The sequence below is a fragment of the Vicugna pacos genome, chromosome 12, assembly GCF_048564905.1.
Source record: "Vicugna pacos chromosome 12, VicPac4, whole genome shotgun sequence".
Taxonomy (NCBI): domain Eukaryota; kingdom Metazoa; phylum Chordata; class Mammalia; order Artiodactyla; family Camelidae; genus Vicugna; species Vicugna pacos.
Window position 1 is genome coordinate 32,123,158 of NC_132998.1, and position 21,719 is coordinate 32,144,876.

The 21,719-nt window shown below is 35.2% G+C and overlaps 1 protein-coding gene across 4 annotated transcripts in view; it reads left to right on the plus strand.

Annotated features, from left to right (window-relative positions):
• Window positions 1-21,719, plus strand: part of ANKS1B (ankyrin repeat and sterile alpha motif domain containing 1B) — an 862,484-nt gene that overhangs the window by 317,500 nt on the left and 523,265 nt on the right. For all 4 annotated transcript variants that reach the window (XM_072973193.1, XM_072973192.1, XM_072973191.1 and 1 more), the window contains exon 12: window positions 12,516-12,696. In XM_072973193.1, coding sequence (XP_072829294.1) covers window positions 12,516-12,696 — 181 coding nt within the window. The remainder of the gene's footprint in view (window positions 1-12,515; window positions 12,697-21,719) is intronic.

A 21,719-nucleotide genomic window follows, 5' to 3' on the forward strand; every position in this document is an offset into this window, starting at 1 on the left:
CCAGCCCACCTCACATAGATGCCATCTTCACCCTGCTCAGGGTATGACACACATCAAGCAGTCTGCCCTCCTCCTTACCTTCTGTGTTCCCTGACTCTCCTTATCAGATGACCATTGGTGAATCCCCTCCTTACCCTGATTTTGACTTTCCACCCCAGCTGCCTCCACATGTGGATGCATGCCCTCCAAACACTGTGAGATGTGTGACAACCATGCCAGGCCTCTCCTCTGTGGGGATATTCTCCTCACCTTGTGTGGACTTTGTGCCTCAATGCCAGGTTCTCCCCTGGGTGCAAAGTGATCTTTTTACACTGTCAACCCAATTATGTTAGTCATCTTCATAAAACATTCTTAAGCTCCTTATTACCTTCATTATAATATCCAGACTCCTCAGTAAGACATTAATCCATTTAGACTCCTCTTTATGGCCACCATCCTCAACATGCAGTCATACTAAACTTCTGCAAATCTCCAAAGAAAACTTGTTCTCTCACACTTTGATACAGTCTAGAATGCATTTCCCTCTTTCTATTCCTAGTTAACATCTATTCTTCCTTCAGAATGGGATCCAAGCATTACCAAGTACAACCTTTTCTTACTCTGTCTCCTGTGAGATGTCTGTTTCCATTCATCCATTTCACTCACATTTGCTGAATGCATTCTCTATACCAGGCTTCATGCTAAATACAAGAAATATAATAGTAAGACAAAAAGAAAGTGCCTGCCCTCAGGAGCTTATATTCCAGAGGAGGTTGATATACAATAATCAAGTAAACAATAAATAAAGAATATAATTTCAGTTTGTGATGAAATTAAGTAACAGCATAAAACAGAAGTTGGAGGAGTAGCCAGTACTTTAGATCAGAGAAGGCCTCTCTGAAGGTGACATTTGAGTTGGAACATGAATGAATAGAAACAGCTAGCCATGCAGAGTCAGAGGGAGACTGTTGCAGGGAAAGGACATATCAATACAAAGGCCCTGATGATGAGATGAACTTGTAATAGAGGAACAGACAAAAGGCATATGTATTAGAGAAAAGTGCTCTGAGATGAGTCTGCCGAAGTTGGGGAGCTAAGTAGATCTCTGTAATAATTTTAGATTTTATTCCAAGTGCAATTAGAGGCCCTTGGAAGGCCTTAAGCAAAGATGTGACAAGATTTCATTTACATTTTCAGAGGATCACTTTATGGAGAGTAAGCAGAAGTGGGGGAAATAATTCAGAAGTGTAGTCATCCAGGAAAGAGAGTACAGTTCTTGGGTCAAGAGTGATGCAGTGGAGGTATACAATACTGGATGGTCCTGAGACACATTTTCAAAGTAGAATCCAAATATTTGTTTTTTCTTGAATTCAGGGGATATAGAATGTGAATCAAGCATTCCTAGGTTTATGACTTGAACCACTGTAAAATCTTGGCACTATTTACTGAAACTGTGAGGTCTAGGTGAAATCCAGGGACTTTGGTGTGTTTGTTTTGTTTTGGTGTTGCTTGGGTTCGAGAGCAAGAGTCAAAGGCTTATTTCGGCTACATAAAATTTGAAATACCTTCTAGATATCAAGTAGATAGTTAGATGTAAGGGTTTCTAGACCTTCTACTATGCTCCTTAAGCATTATGTGTGTACTTCCATATTATTTTATATGGGTATTGTAGGAGTCTATTTATGCATCAGAAAAGATGGCAAAATTTTATGGAAAACATATTAATTGCATTACTATTTATAAAAGCAGAAATTGCAAATGATCCCCCACTAGTCTGTGAAATTCTTCTTCTTTGATTTGTGGTGTTTAGCAAAGAACTTGACAATAATTATTCACTGAGTGGATATAATTTAACATGACTTCTTAGGAAAGTTGTATGAAACATGTACCAAGCCATACTGCTATTTTAATTAAGACTATTTTTCTCTTAAATGTTTCTTGAATATCAGAAAGACGCTTTAAAACAGTCTTGTAACTTCCATTGGATTCCATAAAAAAATGCAACAAAGATATCAACACAAATGGATATCTACATAATAATTGCTGTTATACATGAAATAATAAATTAAGAGGATCATTAAGTTTATGAAAACATATGAGAGAAAAGGCTATTTTAAATAAGTTCAATTATGTAAACAAACATAAGGCAATACACTCTAAAAAAGTAGTGACAGTGATTAATGGCAACTCTAAAAGAGATATTTTCTTATTTTCTCATCTTTATACTTCCCTTTTTTCCTTTCTGTCAGAACAGTTACAAATGATTAGCTCAGCAGTCATTTCTCTATTAACTAACAAAATGTTTGAAATGATAGAGACACCGGCTGTCAATATTTCAAACTTAATCTGAGACACTAGCATTTACTTAACATGAAAGCTGTAAAAGTAATCCCAAAGGAAAAGGTAACTAGCCTTGACTGCATAAAAATTAAAAGCCACACTGCATCAAAAAATTGCAATTAAAATAGAAAGCAAGTAACAGATGAGCTGGAGATTATTATAATAAATATAAACAAACTTTTAATACTCTAATAGGCAAAGCGCTCTTATAAGAGTATAAGGAAGACTAATATGTCTATGGAAAAAGCAAAGAATATGACTAGATGATTCAAGAAAGAAAAAGATGAATATCTAATAAACAAAAAGAGAAATGCTTAACAGCCCTGCATATCAAAGAAATTCAAAATGAAATTATAGCATTTTAGCTTAAAAATGATTAAAACTAAAAAGTTTTTAATCAAAAATCCTTTTGATAAGTATATGGTAAAGGCATGCGTTATGGGCATTCTTGTAGATTAATGGTGGAAATGTTTCTGTAAGTCTTCTTGGCAATGTGAATCAAGAGCCAAAAAAGATATTTATACTATTTTTAGTCTAGTAGTTTCTCATTCATACCAATGAAATGCTCAGAAAGAGGGAAATATATAAAATATATCCATTGCAGCACTATTTTAATAGCAAAAATTGGAATGAAAATTTTTCTTTTTGATTGGAAGCCAGAATATTAAAAAGATATTATTGGAAGACTAATTTAATCATATAAGAGACTAACTATATGGCAATTTTAAATATGTGAATTTGTTATAAAATAAACTAGTGTATGCATATATTGATTACTTGCAAATTTGTAATATATGTGTGTGCATATGTGTGTGATGTAAAATGAGTGATTTAATTTTGTCTTTATTCTGTGTGTTTATGTGTATGTAAGTTGTACCAATCTGCTTCTGCTATCAATACAAGAGAAAAAAAATTATTCAAATTAAATAGAAAATGTAAAACGCAGATTGTTTCTCCATGTGCTATATATACCATTTTTCCTAAGAGCTTGTTCATTCATTCCTTAGCTTTAAAACCCTTTAAAGCAGGTTTGATCACTATTGCTTGATTAAACATAAAGCCATCACACTTACTAGGCCTTTATGACCAGGTTCCTGTCTGTTTCTAGAGTGACATCTTGAGCCTCTCTTCTCTTCTGTATATACCCACACCCCCATCTCCACTCTAGGCTCATTTTATTTCCTCCAAAGCACCGTGTTCTTTCCAAACATATGCCAACGTTTCTCCTCCAAACTTGTCCATTCTCCATTTCTTACTCCTTGGTCTGGGTTTTTACCTTTTTACCTTCTACTCATCCTTCAGGACTCCACTTAGACATCGCTTTCTCAAGGATGCCCTTTCTGACATTGCCCACCATCATCTCTCCCTACTCCTACATGTGAAAGGTACTCTACAATTTTTTGAAAGAATGACTAGAGAAGTTCTCAGAAATAAATTTTGTGAGCTTAACAATATTTAATCTTGAAGAAAAATTTAAAGAAGTGAATAAATGCAAAGGCTCTAACATGTGGCAATAACCTCTTAAAGTTTTCTTTAAACAGTTTTAAATTTAACTCATGTACCTGTACTCTGTCCAGTCACTATGATTCTTTCTCCTGAATTAACCTCTCCTGTGTACTGGAACATTTCTCATGATACTTTATGAATTGTTGAGAATGAGCAACTTATTCCACTTCCACACTAAAAACTGAAAGCAGTTTATTGTTGTCCCTCTTTTTACCTGACACCAAATTTGAAGGTTTGGTTTCTTCAAAAATTGTGACTTTTTAAACCCATTTAATCTATTTTGTCTTGCCTTCAGCTTTAATTTATTTTGGAATATATATGTATTAAGTGCCAGGTTATCTCATGACTCTAATTTCCTTACTCACTCTGCTGTCCACATTTTAAAATTCCTTTGACTTGAGAGCTCCACCAAAATCAAGCAATAGTCATCAGGTTATAGAAAAAAATTTTTGTGAAAATCTAATCTTAACTAGAGAAAACTAGTATTCTCTGATGAAGAGCTTGTGACTAAAATATGCAGTGTGATATTATGGGAAAGAATACTTGTACTAAGAAATTTATAAAGAAAAAGTCAACCCTCAGTTATAATTACTATTAATAATTAGACTTTCCACATACATGTACTAATTTTAAAAATTACATCATAGTGTGCATATTGTTCTGTAACTTGTTTTTCCACCTAAAGAATATATTCTCAGATTTCCTCATGATATTAAATATTCTCATATGATATCATTTTTAACCTGCTCATCTGCCCATGATTGATTAATTCACCAAAATTTTCTCCTCTTATGTTAGGAAAGAAATATTCTTTCATTTGCTTTTCTTGCTAGATAGAGTCTATAGGGCATGGTACTGATGATAGTCTCTAAATTCCTTTTCTTGTCTAAGAAACCTTGGATGGAAACTGTATCAAGGATGGGAAATTTTCAATGAGTTGAGAAATACAAATGAGAAGGGACTTCACTGCAGATGAGGGTCTGTTTTCATTGAATGTTTTTGCTGAAGTTGGTGGTCCAGAAGCCACATGGTTTCTGAAGTCAAGTTTATTGTCATTCCAGGAAATAGCTTAAAAAGTGGTCTTTGAGGACAATGTCGGCTCCAGAATCTGAGGCGAAAGAGAAGATATCATGTTTAAAGTAACAGGAGACAACTCAGTCCTTAGTGTAGCCTGGGATGCCCTCCCCTTTTAAGGGGTCCAGCTGACATCTGCTTCCCCACCTTCTTGATGTAATCATATTTGGCAACTTTCTCCAGATGGAGACTTGTTAGGCCATGCCACTGGACTTTTAGCTCAAGAATCAGCTTCTCCGTGGCCTAGGCAATGTCAGCAACCAGTGGATGCAGTGATATTATTTTGAGCAGTGGGTCAGTCATACCAGTTTACCAGCTGTGGTCTTCTGTGGGTAGTGATGGCATGGACTGTGGTCATTGGTCACTCCACAATGCTAAAGTGATCATGAATGACCTTGGCAAGGGAGGCAAACAGAGCAGTTGTTGATACAGAAAGCCTTGCTAACAATCTTGAGGGAATTATGACAGTTCTCATGGTTTATTATAATCACATACAGCAACATCGATAAAGTAGCAGAGATGATGACCCTCTTGGCTCTACTCTTTAGATAAGCCTCGGTCTTTTCTAGGGTATGATGATACCAGTGAAAACCACCATATGTTTAGCACAAGCATTATCCTTTTCGCTGTTGTTGGGATCTTCCTTCTGGAAAATGAAGATGGGCTTCCCATTTATCACACAATTTTGGTTCTCAGCCTTGACCATGCCCTTCCACTTGCATGGGAGAATCCTGCTGGAAAAGGAAGACCATGTAGATGAAACCAGTGAAGGATCATAAGTGGTGACAATATCCATAGCATATTATAGAGGTATAGATTCTAATATACTTTTCAAATGATCCTTTAGATAAGGAAAATGTTTAATGACATGGGGGAATTTAAAACGACTACTACTACTAGCACAACAATTAGGATATCCAAATCATTTAAGAAAAAAAGAAGAAAATGAGAAAGGGAAGGAAAGAAGGGAAAGAGAAGGAGAAGGAATAAAATAAAAATAAGTAGAAAAAAGCAAAACCAAAAATGAACATTGTAAAATAAGATGACAGAAATAAGATTAAATAGAATACTTATAACTGTAAATGGAAATGAGTTAAACAGTTCCATTGTGAGGAAAGATTTTTACATCAAAATGTAAACTAACTGTATGATGCAATTGACACATTTTAAAGTGAAAAAAAATGCTACAAACTTAATGTGGAAAAATTCTTTTTATCTAGAATTCTAGATAAAAAGCATTAGGAACAAGCAGGATATTTTATATTGATAAAGTATATAATCCATAATAAACATATAGTAATCACAAATCTTATTTCCCTGCTTATATTACACTGAAATAAATAAAAAGCAATGGTTCATTTATATATACATATATGTATATATACACAGTAAGTGAATAAAATGCAAAAGTAAATAGACACTAACAGGCCATTTTCAGTTATATACCTGTATTGAGAAATTAAATAAATCAATTAATAATCTTAATTTAACATCATAAATTCATGGTTCTCAGTCTCAGTTGGGCCTTTAACACTACTCAGCAGACCTAAATTTCTCCGGTCGGCTTGAGTGCCATCTTTTCCAGTGACTTTTGAATTCTACTGTCTCAGACACCCAATTTTCCCCCTAGCCCATTACAGATGACTTCACTCTCACTTCCCAGAGAAATTGGAAGTGATCAATGAAGTATTGCCTCAACATTTTGCCAAAAATGTGTAAAACCTTCCTGAGTCCATCATTTCTTCCTATATCCTATTAAGATGAAGGTATCCCATTTTCCTTCCCTAAAACCAAACTTCCCACATGCTTTCTAATTTCCACCCCTTGTCTCCTCAGGAAACTCAATGTGCTCTATTCCTTTTAGTTTACGCCTCTTAACATCTTTTTATCTCCTCTTTTCCACCAGCATTTCAGTCTGCTCAAGTCAATGCCATCATAAAAATGTCTCCCTTAGCCCTAGAGTTATACTGATTTTCTTCCACTTCACAAACTTCTGGAAAGAGGTGCCCACACTTACTCTGCTACCCACTCTTTGTCTTCCAAATGCACCAACCACCTTATCGTTCCTTACATGTGTTGTCTCTGTTTTTTTCCTGCCTCAGAATCATCGCACACGATGTTCCCTCTGACTTCATTTCAACCCCACTCACTTAGCTAATTTCTTTCAGGTACTAGCTAAAATGTCACTTCCTTAAAGAATTTGTTCCTTTCACCCCAAGTTAGATTAGATCCTTCATTCTAGGTCTCCCTAGAACCCTCTGCTTCTTCATAGCACTTTTCACTTCTCCATTCCATGTTTGTCTTTTTCCCTAGAATATGAGGTCCATGAGGGAAGGCATTGTGTCTGTCTTTTTGTTAATATTGCTTGATACTCTTTAATTTGGAAGTGGAGAAGATGATAGAGCCAAGCATAAGCAGTCCCAGCAGCAAAATTATCTTCTGCTGAATATTCTCCTTGTTCAGTGAGCCACTGTACCAGGGAACATTGATATTCAACTTAACGTTTTCTGTGGGTTCAAAATGTACCTAATGACTGGCTTATTTCTCCAAAGCTACTATCAAGTGCATGCCTTTCCAACTCTTAACAACCTCTTCAATTTCTGCTTGATAAAGTCACCACCACTCCTGGATCTCCTAATACCATGTTTTCTAAAATTACTTATCTACAGCGGAGTAATAGATTATTTGGGATTAATTTCTCCCCAGCTCCATGATCCATCATGGCCTTGAGCCCTCATTTCTCCAAATTAGGGTGGGTGGCTCTTCTGAGAGATTCTACCACAGTCTCTGCCTCTTACTTCCCATCAGAGACCCTTCCTCCTGACAGCTTTCTGCTTTAGGCAGTTATTACAATTTCCAGGGCAGCTGTTTTAAATGCTGGTAAAATAAGTCTGTGTGCCATGTTTTCTTCCAATCTGACAGATTCCATCTTTCCTTTCAACTCTCACTCTGCAAATGTCAGTGTATCACTGGGGTCCTGCCACTGTCTTCTCCATTTGATTTAGTTATTCTGCCAGGTATCAGGAGATCTGTGTTATGTTTTAACTTAATCAATATCTTCTTTTAATCAAGTTCCATCTATGGAAGACAACAAATATTTATCAATCCTTTACTCTGAAGTAGGCATTAACCTAGTGCTTCATTACATTATCTCATTATTCTGACAGTAATTTTACAGGAAGTTTGTATTATCCCCATTTACAGGTGCAAATACTGAACTGTAAGTACCAACACTAAGATTTGAATCCAGTTCTGTCTTGCTCCAAATCCCATTGTCTTGCTAATAGGTGTTGATAAGTTTTACCCCTAGGAACCAACAGGAAACAGACAGGTGCTTTTGCATTTAGGACACTAATAAATTGAGTGCTCAATACGCTCATTGATATGGAGATGAGGGAAGAGATTTTACAGTTAGAGGCTGTTTCAGAATTTAATGATTTTGTTTCTTTAAAGGAACTGTAAGCAAAGTTTATATATAAATCCTGCCAATTCTAGATTATTTATAAATTGGTTACACAGTTTATGTTTTTTTTTTAATTTGCTTTATATCCATATACTCCTTCCTATCAGTCTTTTGAATATTCCCTTGCTAGAGGTGGGACAGGGAGAAAAGAAAAAACTTTTATTAAGGTGCATTTTGATAAATGTTTTTAAAAATACTTAGTGAAAAAAGGAGTTGAAATTGTTAGCTAAAATTAATTTAAATGCTTCTTAAAAAAACTCTGTCATCTTATGATATAAATTACTTTGACATTGATTATGTTTTTTTCTGAGGGAAATTCTGTATACTTACTCTTAAAACTTCATGTTGTCTTAAATTCATCCATGTAAAAACTTGTTTTACCACATATTTCTGGTTGAAATCTTAACTTCTTTCATCTGTCATTTACTTCTTGGTAATAACCCTCATGGCAATTGCTTTTACAAATATCCTGGGAGAAACGTTCTTTTAAGCTATCATTTTCTTACCAAACAAACAAAAGCATTGTTATTCTTATTGTATAGAAAGACATTTTGGGTAATTATAGAGAAAACACAGCATGGTGCAAATATGAAGCATATGTATTGCATTCAAATGTTGAGAGAGCCAGATTCTAAAACTGTCTTTGAAAGTTACTGAGTATCCTCTGAGAAGTTTCAATTTCCCCATCTGTAAAATGTGGTGAATAATATTCACTTCGGCAGAACTGTTGTGGTGTTTACAGAAGAAAATATATGTAAGATACCTGTCACAACATGTATTTAATGAGAGCTATTATTCGTAAAGTGATGATGTAAATTAAGGACTAGAAAGCAGAATAACTTTTGATAGGTTCACTACATCTTTATTTGCAAAAGATTTTCTTCTCTCATACACACAGTGATATATACTTCCTATTTTGACTACTCAGAACATAACTTCTGTAAATTATTATATAATTACCTCCTGTTATTCTTACACTGAAATTGAAAAAAGAGAGGAAGATACAAATTTACCTTTATCAGGGATGAAATGAATATCATGACAGACTGTAGACATCAAAATGTTAATAAAGGAATATTACAAAACACTCTACCTAAATAAATTTGACAACTTAGCTTCAATGAACCAATTTTTCTTAAAACATAAACTATAATAATTCATCCAGTATTGAGAAGATAATGTGAATGGTCCTATAACTGCTGAGGAAATTGAATTCATAAGTTTAAAATATTAAAAAAAAATCTCCAAGTTTGCATGGTTTTGCTGGAGAACTATAACAAACATTTAAAGAAGGATTGATTCTAGTTGTAAACAATCTTTTCCTGAAACAGAAGAGGGGGAAATATTTCCCAACTCATTTTATGAAGCCATCTAGTATTCCTTTGATACCAAAGCCAGACAGTACATAAAAATAAACAAAAACAAGAAAACAAACAAAAAAACCCCCAACAACAGAAAAAGCAAAATCTATAGTGCAATATCCCTCATGAATACAGACACAGAATTTCTTAACAAAATATTACTAAATAGAACTGAACAATATATACAAAGAATTATTAATACATTATGACCAAGCACAGTTTATTCTAGGGATATGAGATTGGATCAATGTTTGAAAATTAATTTAAAAAGAAAAACCACATGACCATATTAATTGAAGCAGAAAAAGCATTCAAGAAGTTCAAGATCCTTTTCATGATTAAAAAAAACTCTCAGAAGAATAGAAATAGAAGAGAACTTCCTCAACTTGGTAAAGAGCATCCACCAGAACTCTACAGCTGGCATTATACTTAAAGGTGAAATTTTGACTGTTTTCCTCCTAAGATTGGAAAGAAGGTAAGGATGTCTGCTCTCCTCACCACTGTTGTTCTAACCTGCGCAATGAAGAAAAAAGTGGGGGTGGGGGGAGTAAAAGCCATACAGATTGGAAAGGAAGAAATACAAATGTTCTTGCTTGCAGATGACTTAATTGTCTATGTAGGAAATCCCAAGAAATCTACAAAAAAAAAAAAACCTTCTACAACTAATAAGTGAATTCAACAAGTTCACAGGATGCAAAATAAAATATTAAAAAATCAAAACCACATTAAGATATTACTCACTCCTGTCAGAATGGCCATTATCAAGAAGACAACTAATAACAAGTGTCAGCAAGGATATGAAGAAATGGAACCTTTGTGAAGTGCTGGTGGAAATGTAAATTGGTGCATAGAAGATGTATGGAGGTTCCTCCAAAAATTAAAAATAGAACTACTATATGACCCAGCTGTACCCACTCCTGGGTATTTAGCCAAAGAAAATGAAAACACTAAAAAAGACATATACACCCTATGTTCAATTTAGTATACACTCAGCAAATATTTGTTGAATGACTTAATGCAGAAAAAACAGCTTATTTGCTTTCATGATTTCATAATGAATTGTGCTCTTAATGTATTTAAATGCTAGGTGGTCAGGGTTCAGGAACATATATTTAAGAAATATTTAGAAGTAAAGGAGTCACATATGTCAGTTGGCTTGATCCTTATAAAGTTTGTAAGAAACATTATTTAAATTTAGTCCATTGCCTATATACAAAGTAAAACAAAAGCAAAACATAGTACGATAAAATAAAACCAGGATGATGGACATACCTGTTTCCATTGGAGCCAGTGTCATATTTCATGCCTTTTAATTGCTGTTATGTAGTCTAGTGGAAAGAACATTGAATGTGAAATTGAGATTCAGTAGCTCCAAGGACAGACATTTCATGATAAATCAAGCCTGGCTTTGAACCCTAATCTTTCATACCTCAGAAACAACTGTGTCCTATGTGGGTACCAACTGGAATTTTATTATGAGTTTATATAATATATAATATAATAAATGACTAACGGTCTTTTATATAACAATATTTATGCCTCTCAACTTCTTCCATATAAATACTGCAGTGCTAAAAATATAAAGCATATTGTGATATTTTTTACCTCTTATGTAAAAAACTCTGTAATATACAGACATTTTCAGTATCATTTTCTATTTTAGATTATAGACTGAGTGATATCTTTTTAAAAAAAAAACATGATGAGCTGGAAGAGACAGGGTAACTTGAATATTTTGCTGGAAAATAATTGTGGAGTTCAGTGATTAAATTAGCAAGTATTTGAGGGTGATGAAAGTGTTAGTAAACCAAAAGTTTATTGTACTTTGGGGAAAGTAAAGTACTAAACACTGTATTATACAAAGATGGTAGTTAGTCTCTTGTTAATTGTTACAAGAGATTGTTGATTTTTCATTAATATGAGTAAGGAGGATAAAAAGTAAAAAAAATTAGATTAATTCTTGGGAAGTGTACACAATCTGGAGAGCCAAAAAGACTATAATTTTTCTGAAAAATTATGTTAGAAGTTCTGCTAGGCAGGAAAAAAAGTGAATAGAATTAAAACTATGGAAAAACCCAGAAAACTGCTACAGGGAACAATGCATTACTGACAAAGGGTATAGATTATTTCTGGTGTTACTCCATGGTTTTACCTTTTATGTTTAAATTGACTTCTCTTGCTATTTGGGGATTAGTTAAAATCCTTAAAAAAGAAAATCAAAGTTCACTACAAATATCAAGTAGACTCTTAGTTCCTGGAAGATGTTCTATATAACTTTACTTAATTCTAATGGTTAAATTTCAGCATATGGTACTTGGAGACAATATTGAATGCCACCAATTCCTCAGACTATATAGAGAATCAAACAATGGAACTGCCTTAATTAAGCTTCAGTGTTGTAGGGGCCCTTTTATTATTAGTTTCTATACCCTCAGGGTCTGGCAAATGCCAAATGTTTAATAAATGTTAGTTGAATGAAAGGTGACTTAAAATTGCAACTTTCTGAATTGATCATTAAGAGAAATTCTGTGCACTATTTTTGCAGTGTTCTGGGAGAATCTAACAAAAAAATTAAATTATTTTATCAACTATGCCATAATATTTTTTCTTTAAACAACTTTTTCATTAATTAATCAAGGGATTATTTAGTGTCTCTCTGTAAAGCACAGTATTTTATGTCTAAAAACCTAGATAGTGTTGAAAAAATAATCACTTAGATTAAATTGATGGGGAGATTGGCCTAAAGATGAACATGATCATATTAATACTCTCATCACGCTCATTTATTTTAGCCTAAACAACGAACATCTATTGTGTCTTCTCTGGATTTTCATCGAATGAATCACAACCAAGAATATTTCGAAATCAGCACATCTACAGGGTGTACAAGCTTTACTTCCAGCCCTCCTGTTAGTCCACCCACCTCTTCTGTGGCAACCACAGAAGTCAAGAACGAGGGAACTGGCCATACAGGTAAAGCAGTTCACTTTATGCAGCTGTATTTTTGACTTTTTAAAACTACAGCCTTTATGAGTTAGAGGAATCTTCATATAAATCGCATTGTGTTTTTTGTTCACCTACATGTGTGGCAATGTGGAGCCTTACCATTTTTATCAGTGCGGGTATGATATTCTTTTTGAATACATTAATGGCCTTTCAGTGGTTAGCTATTAAAGATGGTGATTTCATGCTATATGGTAGTAAAATAACCAGAGACCTAGGAATGCTTTTCTTCCATCGCTATTTACCCCTCTCCACACAGTGGTATAAACTCACTCATATACACGATTTTATTAATAGCTGCTTTGAGGCTAGAGAATCTGTATCAAGTTTGTCTGGTAAGACTGAGTTGGACAGTGGCCTAAATGAGCTTTCAATCTACTCAAACAAAAGTGAACTTGGAGAGGAGGAGTGTGAGGAAAAATGCTATGTTCTGGCCCTGGGCTTTTATAATACTTTGTTGCCTGGAATCTGTCGTCAAATTTTCATGTGGCTAAATGTCATTTGGGTTTTGGTTCAAATGAACTTTCTCATAAAGGTCTTCCAAGAACTCCACAGTTAAGTAGAGCCCTCCATATGGTGATAAGTATAATAACAAAGATGCAAAAAGGAGAATAATAATAATAAATAATTAATATTAAGCAAATGCTTAAATATTTTTAATATTTAATGTTTTAAATATTAAATTTGATTTATAAAATTTTAGATACTTAATATTTAATACTTTAATATTTTAATATGATAAGAAGTAAACATTTAAGCAAATATTTAAATAACACTATATGTCATACACTGTTTTAGGTATTTTATGTATATTAACTCATTTATACCTCATTACCATTATATGAATTAAGTATTATTATTTGCAGACAAGAAAAAACAGAAGAAGGATAAATAACTAAATAAAAGCCCTAATGACAAAGCTAGGATTAAAACTTTGTAGTAAAATCCATGTTCTTAACTATTTTTCTACATTGCTCTGGTCACTTTTATCAAGTCATCCTTTTTTTTGCCATAGCCTTATTTACTATGTAAAATTATATTGCTCCCTTATTTACATATTTATTGTATTCTCTCCTCTTTCTATAATTGTAAGCAAAAATGAATGGGTCCCTGACACATTGTAGGCACCTAAAGTCAGGCTGCATAAGTTTGATTACCAGCTAAGAGGCAGAACCTCTTACCCAGCTATGAGACTTAATCTCATTATGCCTCAGCTTTCTTATCTACAGAATTAAATTAACAATTAATTAATTAGGTTAAGTTACCCTCTGCATGTGGAATGAATAACAGAGTCTGGCACATAGGGTTCAATAAATGTTAGTAACTTATGTGTAGTTGTCATTATGATATTCACATAATTCTCTGAAGTCTGCATGAAGCCTAGCATTCATTCAGTGAGCATGAGCATTTATTATGTATCTGCTATGCACCAGATGCAAGTTTGTGGAAGAGGAGACATGGGATATGATTTGTAAATTAAAGTCATATGTGGATACCGGAAAGAATTCTAAGAATGTAATTATTACTCAGTAAATACTTGTAAATGACTAGTTCTAGATTTAAAATCCGAAGAAGAAGAGAATGACAAGTACTCTGATTATTGCCTTTAGGAAAATCTCAGCTTTATTTTGTTTAGTGCACTCGAGTTTTTCGGATGATTAACTTTTAAAAAATTTTTGATAATCCTTTGGGATAGATAGAAATATTATTTATTAATTAGTTTTTAAATTAAAACCAAGAGAAGTTATGGGTCTACTCCCAGACCCCTGGTGTCCTCTCTCTACCGTGACCACCAGAGGGAGAGGATAAGAGCACACGTTTTATTGCCACCAGGACTTTAGCGGTGCCATCCAAAATGTGTGGAGAAATAGTAATCATCAGGATATTTTCAGTTCTGACCTTTAAACAGAACCAGAATTTAACCTTTTAACAATTGAAGTGGTTTCAAATAGCATGTTACTATGCTTTCCAAATGTAGCACGTCACCTCCATGTTATTTCAAAATTTTTAGAATAGACCGATATTTAATAATAATGTAGAAGGACAATGCTGATTTGTTTTACATGAAAAAGTAAAACTTTAAATTTCACAAGTAAAATTTTTAACTTAGGAATTTGTCTACCTAGAAAAGTAGGATTTCATTGTCTTACACCTAGATGGTTTGTTATATATACTTTGTATTTAAGAACTTGCACATAAAGGCTTTACAACATGGTAGATATTGAAAGAGAATGAGTTCCTGAGTCAGTTCTGTCACTGATTTGCTAGGTATTTTCCATCAAATCACTTAACTTCTCTGATCTTTTAATTTGCTTCTCTGAAAGGGGGAAGCAGTATCTACTCTGCAGGTAGTTGTAGTAATCAATGAGCTTACTTAAAATGTGAAGCATTTTGTAAACTATGAAAATTAATATTCTTCTTCAATATTGTCATCATTGTTTAATATTACTTTTCTTCTTTAATATTATTATTGTTTAAAATCTATAGTAATTTTAAGATAAGAAGAGCCTAACATAGGTCTGTACTCATGCTGATATAGCTGACCTTTTCTTGACTTAAAAGTGTAATCTAAATTAATGGATAAATCTACCATTTATTTTATAAATGATTGCATGCACAAAAAATTAATCTTGAGCAAAGTGTCAAGTGTGAATACAAAAAAGACCAATACAACCTTATGCTGCAAAACACTTTGAATAAGTGACCCAATAAATTTATTATAACAGAGAACCATTTCAAAAGTAGCCCAAATTATAATTAAAGCTTCCTACTTGTTGGGCAGTATATTATGTAATCCAAGTATCAACTTAAGAATCACCAAAAAAGGTGGTTAAAGGGGGAGACCTTTGGAAGTGGACAGACTTGGGAATGATATGAAAAGTTTGCATTTAACTAGAAAGATCACCCTAGTATTAATATGTAGTGGATGGATTCGAGATGAGGTAAGATTGGAGGTGGGGAGCAGCCATGTCATCAGCAATGGAAAATATAAATAGATTTGAGAGAGACAACGAAAGAGTACTCAGTTGGTCATGGCAACTGATCAGATATATGATGGTGAGGGAGAAGAATTCAAGGAAGGCTCTAAAGTTTCTTAAACAGATGAGTCAAATCTGACTGCCATCCTTTAAAATACAGAGTATTCTTAGATGAGGAGGAAGAGAGGGATGGGTCATGTAGGACCTAATATACGTCATTTTAAGGACTTTGGCTTTACTCAGAGTGAAATAGGGAGCCAATTCACATCTTTCAGAAGAGTAACATGATGTCACTTCTATTTTATGAGAATTACTTCAACTATTGTGTTGAGACTGGACTGGAGAAGGGGGATAAGAGGGCATGCAGGGAGGCCAGTTAGAAGGCTATCGTAGCATTGTAGTAGGATAAGAGAGGAAGGCACCTCAGTTCAAAGGTGAAGCAGTGGAGGTGAAGAGAAATTAATGGATGTTGGACACACTTTTTTAAGTTAGAGCCTACAGGATTTCATGGTGGAGTAGATGCAGTGTATGAGAAAAAGAGAATTAAAGAAAACTGCAGGGTTTTTATCTAAACAATTGTAAGAATGGTTTTAATTATCATCTGACCTGGGAGAGGTCCTGAGAACAGATTTGGTGAACAGAGAGAAATATCAGGAGTTCATTTTAAGTTTGAGATGCCTGGTGGATATCTGAATAGATGTGTCAAGCAGACAGCTGAAGGTTCAGTCTGAAGATAAAAATGTGAACATCACTGAAATATAGGTGATGTATTGCAAGCGCTCAAGGCCTGGCAGGTTCACAGATTTGGGCACACTGAAGAACACTCTCGGAACTGTAGGTATTTCTGACATGCCTTTATTGTGGAGGAGTACACAGCCTTCACTGGCAGCCATGGTGGAAAGTCCCATCTGCCTTATATATCAAGGCAAATAAAGCTGGCATCTAGCCAACTATGATAGGAGCTAACCAGTACTCTTGTGTGGTGCAAGTCATGCTTATATAACACTACATGGGTACTGTGCATGTGGGATGGTACAGCTGAGTCACTAGGAACCGGATGTCCAGTGAGGGAGCCTGAGTGAATTCATTTTCCCTACGGGTGATATGGAGGAAGTGTAGACAGAGGACCAAAACCTGAACTTGATGAAAGAGGTAATAAAAGGAAATAGCAACAAAGGAGTCCGAGAAGAAGCAAAGTAGGAGGAAATCTTTTGGTGAGCGTTGTGTTCTGAATTTGGGTGAAGAAAGTTATTAAGAAGGAGGAGGAAGTGATCAACTCTGTCAAATGGAGCTGATAAGTTGAGTAGGACAAGCACTAAGTTAGAATTGACTAGTGGATTTAACAATGTGGAGGTCACTGCTGACCATGAGAAGAGTGATTTGGTTAGAATTGATGGGGCAAAAGCCCAACATAGTAGGTTTAAGAAAGAATGAGAAGAGAGGACTTAGAGCAAATATAAACTACCTTTTGAAGGAATTTCTTTAAAGGAGAAATAAGATGAAACAGGAGAAAGAGAAGATGGGTTCTATTAACCAAGAGGAGAGGTTGACTTTAGATAGGAGCATGGGGAAAGGTATGTCCAAAAACACAGGATGTTTCCCATATGGATGCATATGCTGAGAAGGAATTCATGTGGTGAAAATCTGTGGAAGATCTTTTCTGATAGTTTACTTTTTCTCTATGGAAATCAGTAGCATTAGTTGAGAATGAATATGGAAAAGGACATGTGGAGGTTGAGGAAAGAGCAGAGGGAATGAAAGAGTTGTCCAAGGAGAAAGAGAGTGAATGGACAAAGAAGGTCATGCATGGTCTGATTGCCTGACAGTGTTAAGGGCCCATTTGAGGTAAAGGTTCATGAGCTTAAAGTTAGATAAGCCATTGTGGTTCTGTTTTTCTCCAGCACTGTTCAGGTTGAGGACTGCAGGTGCAGAGTATTTGGGAGAGTTGAATTTTACATACATTGTGGTTTTGCCAAATGGGTATTTTGAAGTGAGGGATGAGGAAATATGAATGCAGTGAGAATAGTATTTGACCATAGAATTTAAGTTGGAGAGGTAGGAGAAAGGGGACAACAAGGGAACAAGTAACAGTATAAAACAAAAATCCATAGGACCATTGGTTTGGAGATTCCAGTGAGGCCAAAGCATTGCTGGAGTCAAGGTACCAAAGAACTGGGCTGGAATAATAGGAGATGGATTCAGAGAGTGGGATCCACATGAAACCAGAAACAATTATAATTACTGGCAATCACAGTGTCTTAAAATCATGGGAATAAGCAGCTGAGTTAGCCTCTCCTCACACGAAATAGCCTTAAATTTTGTAGTTAAACCAGTACAACAGGTTTTAGAAGAAGTATTTGCTATAAAGAACTGTATTTCTGTGTTGATCTCCATTCGTATTTCATCTTTCCATTTACTTAACAAATTATGAAATAGATGAACTTTATCTGAGTTCACGTCTTCTATACTTTATCCCACTTCTCTTTGAAATGCCAGTACCTCTTGTATTGTTCCCTGGCTGCCAAGAGTCCTGTGAGAGTGGTGTTCCATCCAGAATCTCTCCTCCAGGCGGCTCTGGGCTCTTGATCACTATGCATCTCCTTCTCATATGAAACTTCTGAATGCCCTGAGAGCCCATCTAATAAGGTACTTCAGTCTCTTGGGTACCCCTAATGGTTGTCAAAGTGTTTTTTTTTTCCTTAAGTAGCAGGATTTGAGGAGGGGGAACTTAATTTTTAAAAAATTAATTGAAATAGTAACATTTTTTTAAAAAATAAAGTGGTGAGAACTGGTAGAAATTTGGTTCCATTTTAAAAGTAGAGTCGATGTATTTTTTGGGTGGATTAGATGTAGGATATGAGAAAATGAAAGGGACCAAAGGTGTGACTCAAGGATTTTTGGTCCTCTTGACCTTTAGAAGGATGGGGTTGGTGTTAATTGAAATGAGAAAGCTGAGTTTTGGACATTTTAATATGAAATGCTGTGGATATCCAAGTAGGTAGGCTGAGTAGATAGTTGAGACAGTGATTTTTCAGTGGCTTAGGGCATAGAGGGAAGAAGCTATGTGATAATTTTATGTTTATCAAAAGTAAAGGGTATCAGTTATAAAAGATAGAGAAACCGCCTTAACCCACAGTGAGTGACCTGTGAGTCCTGAGTTCCACAATGAGGCTGTCCTGGAAATGTGTGTTGTGAATTACTGGGAGAAAAGAAGCTGAGACTTACCAGTAATAAAACATGCTTTCTCATCATGGAAAGTGTTTCCAAAACAACTTTCCTCTGTGTATATGAAGAATTTGGTGGGATGGCACTTTTGGGCCCCTGCTAAGGAAGTTAACTACCCTGGTTAACTAATTATCTCCAGTTTTATTAGTAGTTTCAAACCATCACCTCCTGCTGGAGAAAACTGATGGGAGCAAGGAAATCTAAAAAGAGTAAAGTAGAAAAGTACTTCTTTCCAAATGGGAGAAATAACAAAAATAAAAGCTTTTAAATGCACAACAGCATAGGATGCTTTCCTGCGAGGGAGAAGAAGCATTTGAGGAGAACTAAAATTAGAACAGAGAAGGTGGCATAGACCTTTCATGCTGTTTAGGGATTGCAAGAGAGGCAAACTAAGAACTTCCTTTTAATTAGCTTACGTGGACTGGAAATAGGCTTCCTGAAGCTGACATAATGTTATTCCAGCAGCCACTGGACATAGGCAACTGAGGAAATTTTTGGCCTCCAGCTGTCATGAAGGCCAAAGCCAGGCTGCTCAGATAATCTTTGACTCCAAACTGAGATTCAGGGTGAGCTGATGTGAAGGGTTAAGGGTTAGTGAGAATGATGTGTAATTACACTTCCGAGGTTTATTTCCTTAAGAATGTGCATTAAACAAATTATCTGAACTATTGATTGTTAAATTCAGTGCTTTAAGTAGACTAGAATTTTCAGTAGCCAAAATAAAAACATTTTTTTTCAAATGAAGTATGATCACTTTACAATGTTGTGTCAATTTCTGGTGTACAACATAATGTTTCAGTCATACATATACATATATATTCATTTCATATTCTTTTTCATCATGTTACTGCAAGATATTGAATATAGTTAGTTCCCTGTGCTATACAGTATGAACTAGTTTATCTGTTTTATGTATGTTAGTTAGTATCTGCAAATCTCAAATTCCCAATTTAACTTTTCCCATCCCTTCCCCCCTCCCCCTCCTAGTAACCAAAAGTTTGTTTTCTATGTCTGTGAGTCTGTTTCTGTTTTATAAATAAATTCATTTATGTCTTTTTTTTTCTTTAAGATTCCACATATGAGTGATACCATATGGCATTTTTCTTTCTCTTTCTGCCTTACTTCACTTAGAATGACGATCTCCAGGTCCATCCATGTTGCAGCAAATGGCATTATTTTATACTATTTTATGGCTGAGTAGTATTCCATTGTATAAATATATCACCACTTCTTTATCCAGTCATCTGTTGATGGACATTTAGGTTGTTTCTATGTCTTGGCTTTTGTATATAGTGCTGCTATGAACATTGAGGTGCATGTATCTTTCTGAATTAGAGTTCCCCTCCCCCAGATATATAACCAACAGTGGGATTGCTGGATCATATGGTAAACCTATTTTTAGTTGTTTGAGGAATCTCCATGCTGTTTCCTATAATGGCTGCACCAAACTACATTCCCACCAGCAGTGTAGGAGGGTTCCCTTTTTTCCATACCTTCTCTAGTATTTATCATTTGTGGACTTTTGAATGATGGACATTCTGACTAGTGTGAGGTAATACCTCATTGTAGTTTTGATTTGCATTTCTCTGATAATTAGTGATATTGAGGACTTTTTTCATGTGCCTGTTGGCCATTTGTATATCTTCATTGGAGAATTGCTTGTTTAGGTCTTCTGCCCATTTTTGGATTGGGTTTTTTTTATTATTATTAAGTTGTATGAGCTGTAAAAAACATTTTTATATCAAATGCCATTTATATATAATAGCAAAATTTGTTCTTAGTTCTTGACAGGTGACAAAATGCCTCTCCTGTGCTTTCCTTTTTCCCATCTAATATCACGTGACTTTTCTCCAGTGCCTTTCTGTGCACACTGCACTTCACACAGAAGGCAGATACAGGTTAGTAGGTCCTTGACAAAGAAGAAAATATTGACTTTTCCAATACTTAAAATTACGAAAATATATAGTTAGCAATTGGAGTAATGTGGTTTAGTTAGTGCATACAATTGGGTGGGAACTTGTTACTCTGAGTGAAATTTGTTGAAATAAGGCTACTGGTTTATTTGGGCAGCATACGATAGTTATATTCACTCAGTGTGCCACATTATGAGAAAGTTCAGAGTGCTGGGAGAATATCTAAGAGGGTGATTGATCTCATCGTGGTGTCTGCAAAGCTTTGCCATGGAGAGTTGGGCTCCGAGAGACAAAGAGGAATTAACTAGGCCAAGGTGGAGAGGGAAGATTACTCTTCAAAGAAGGAATAGCAGATTTTTAAAAATACCCCTGTGGCAAAAATAAACATGAAACTACAGGTCCTAGAGAAAGAGGAGAAATGGCAGGAATTGAGGCTTCAGAAGGAGTAGGAGGCCGATTATGCAGGGCCTTTTAAGCTATGTTCAGGATTTTGGTCTTTAACCTAAGAGCATAAGAGACCTAAGAGCAATGAGAAAAATGTTGGTGGAGAGAAATGATACAATTTGCATTTTGCTGTCTAGATGGCTCCTATGTTCTCTGTGAACCAGAAGTAAGGTCATCCTTAGAGAGTGACCAACAAAGGCAAAGATCAGACAATTGACAGGAGTGGAGAACGTTTGAATTAGCTTTTGCTCAAATTCCTAACAGATGGCTGGCATAAGTGGCCTGAGGGCAGCATAGAAGGGACAGTAGGCTGCGGGTATCCCTCCTGGTATACCTATGGCCTGTGAGTGATGTGTTTAAGACAACATCATTCTGTCCAGAGCCAGCTCTTATTGGCTGGCTCATCTCAGCTCATCTCATGGCTAAAATGGAC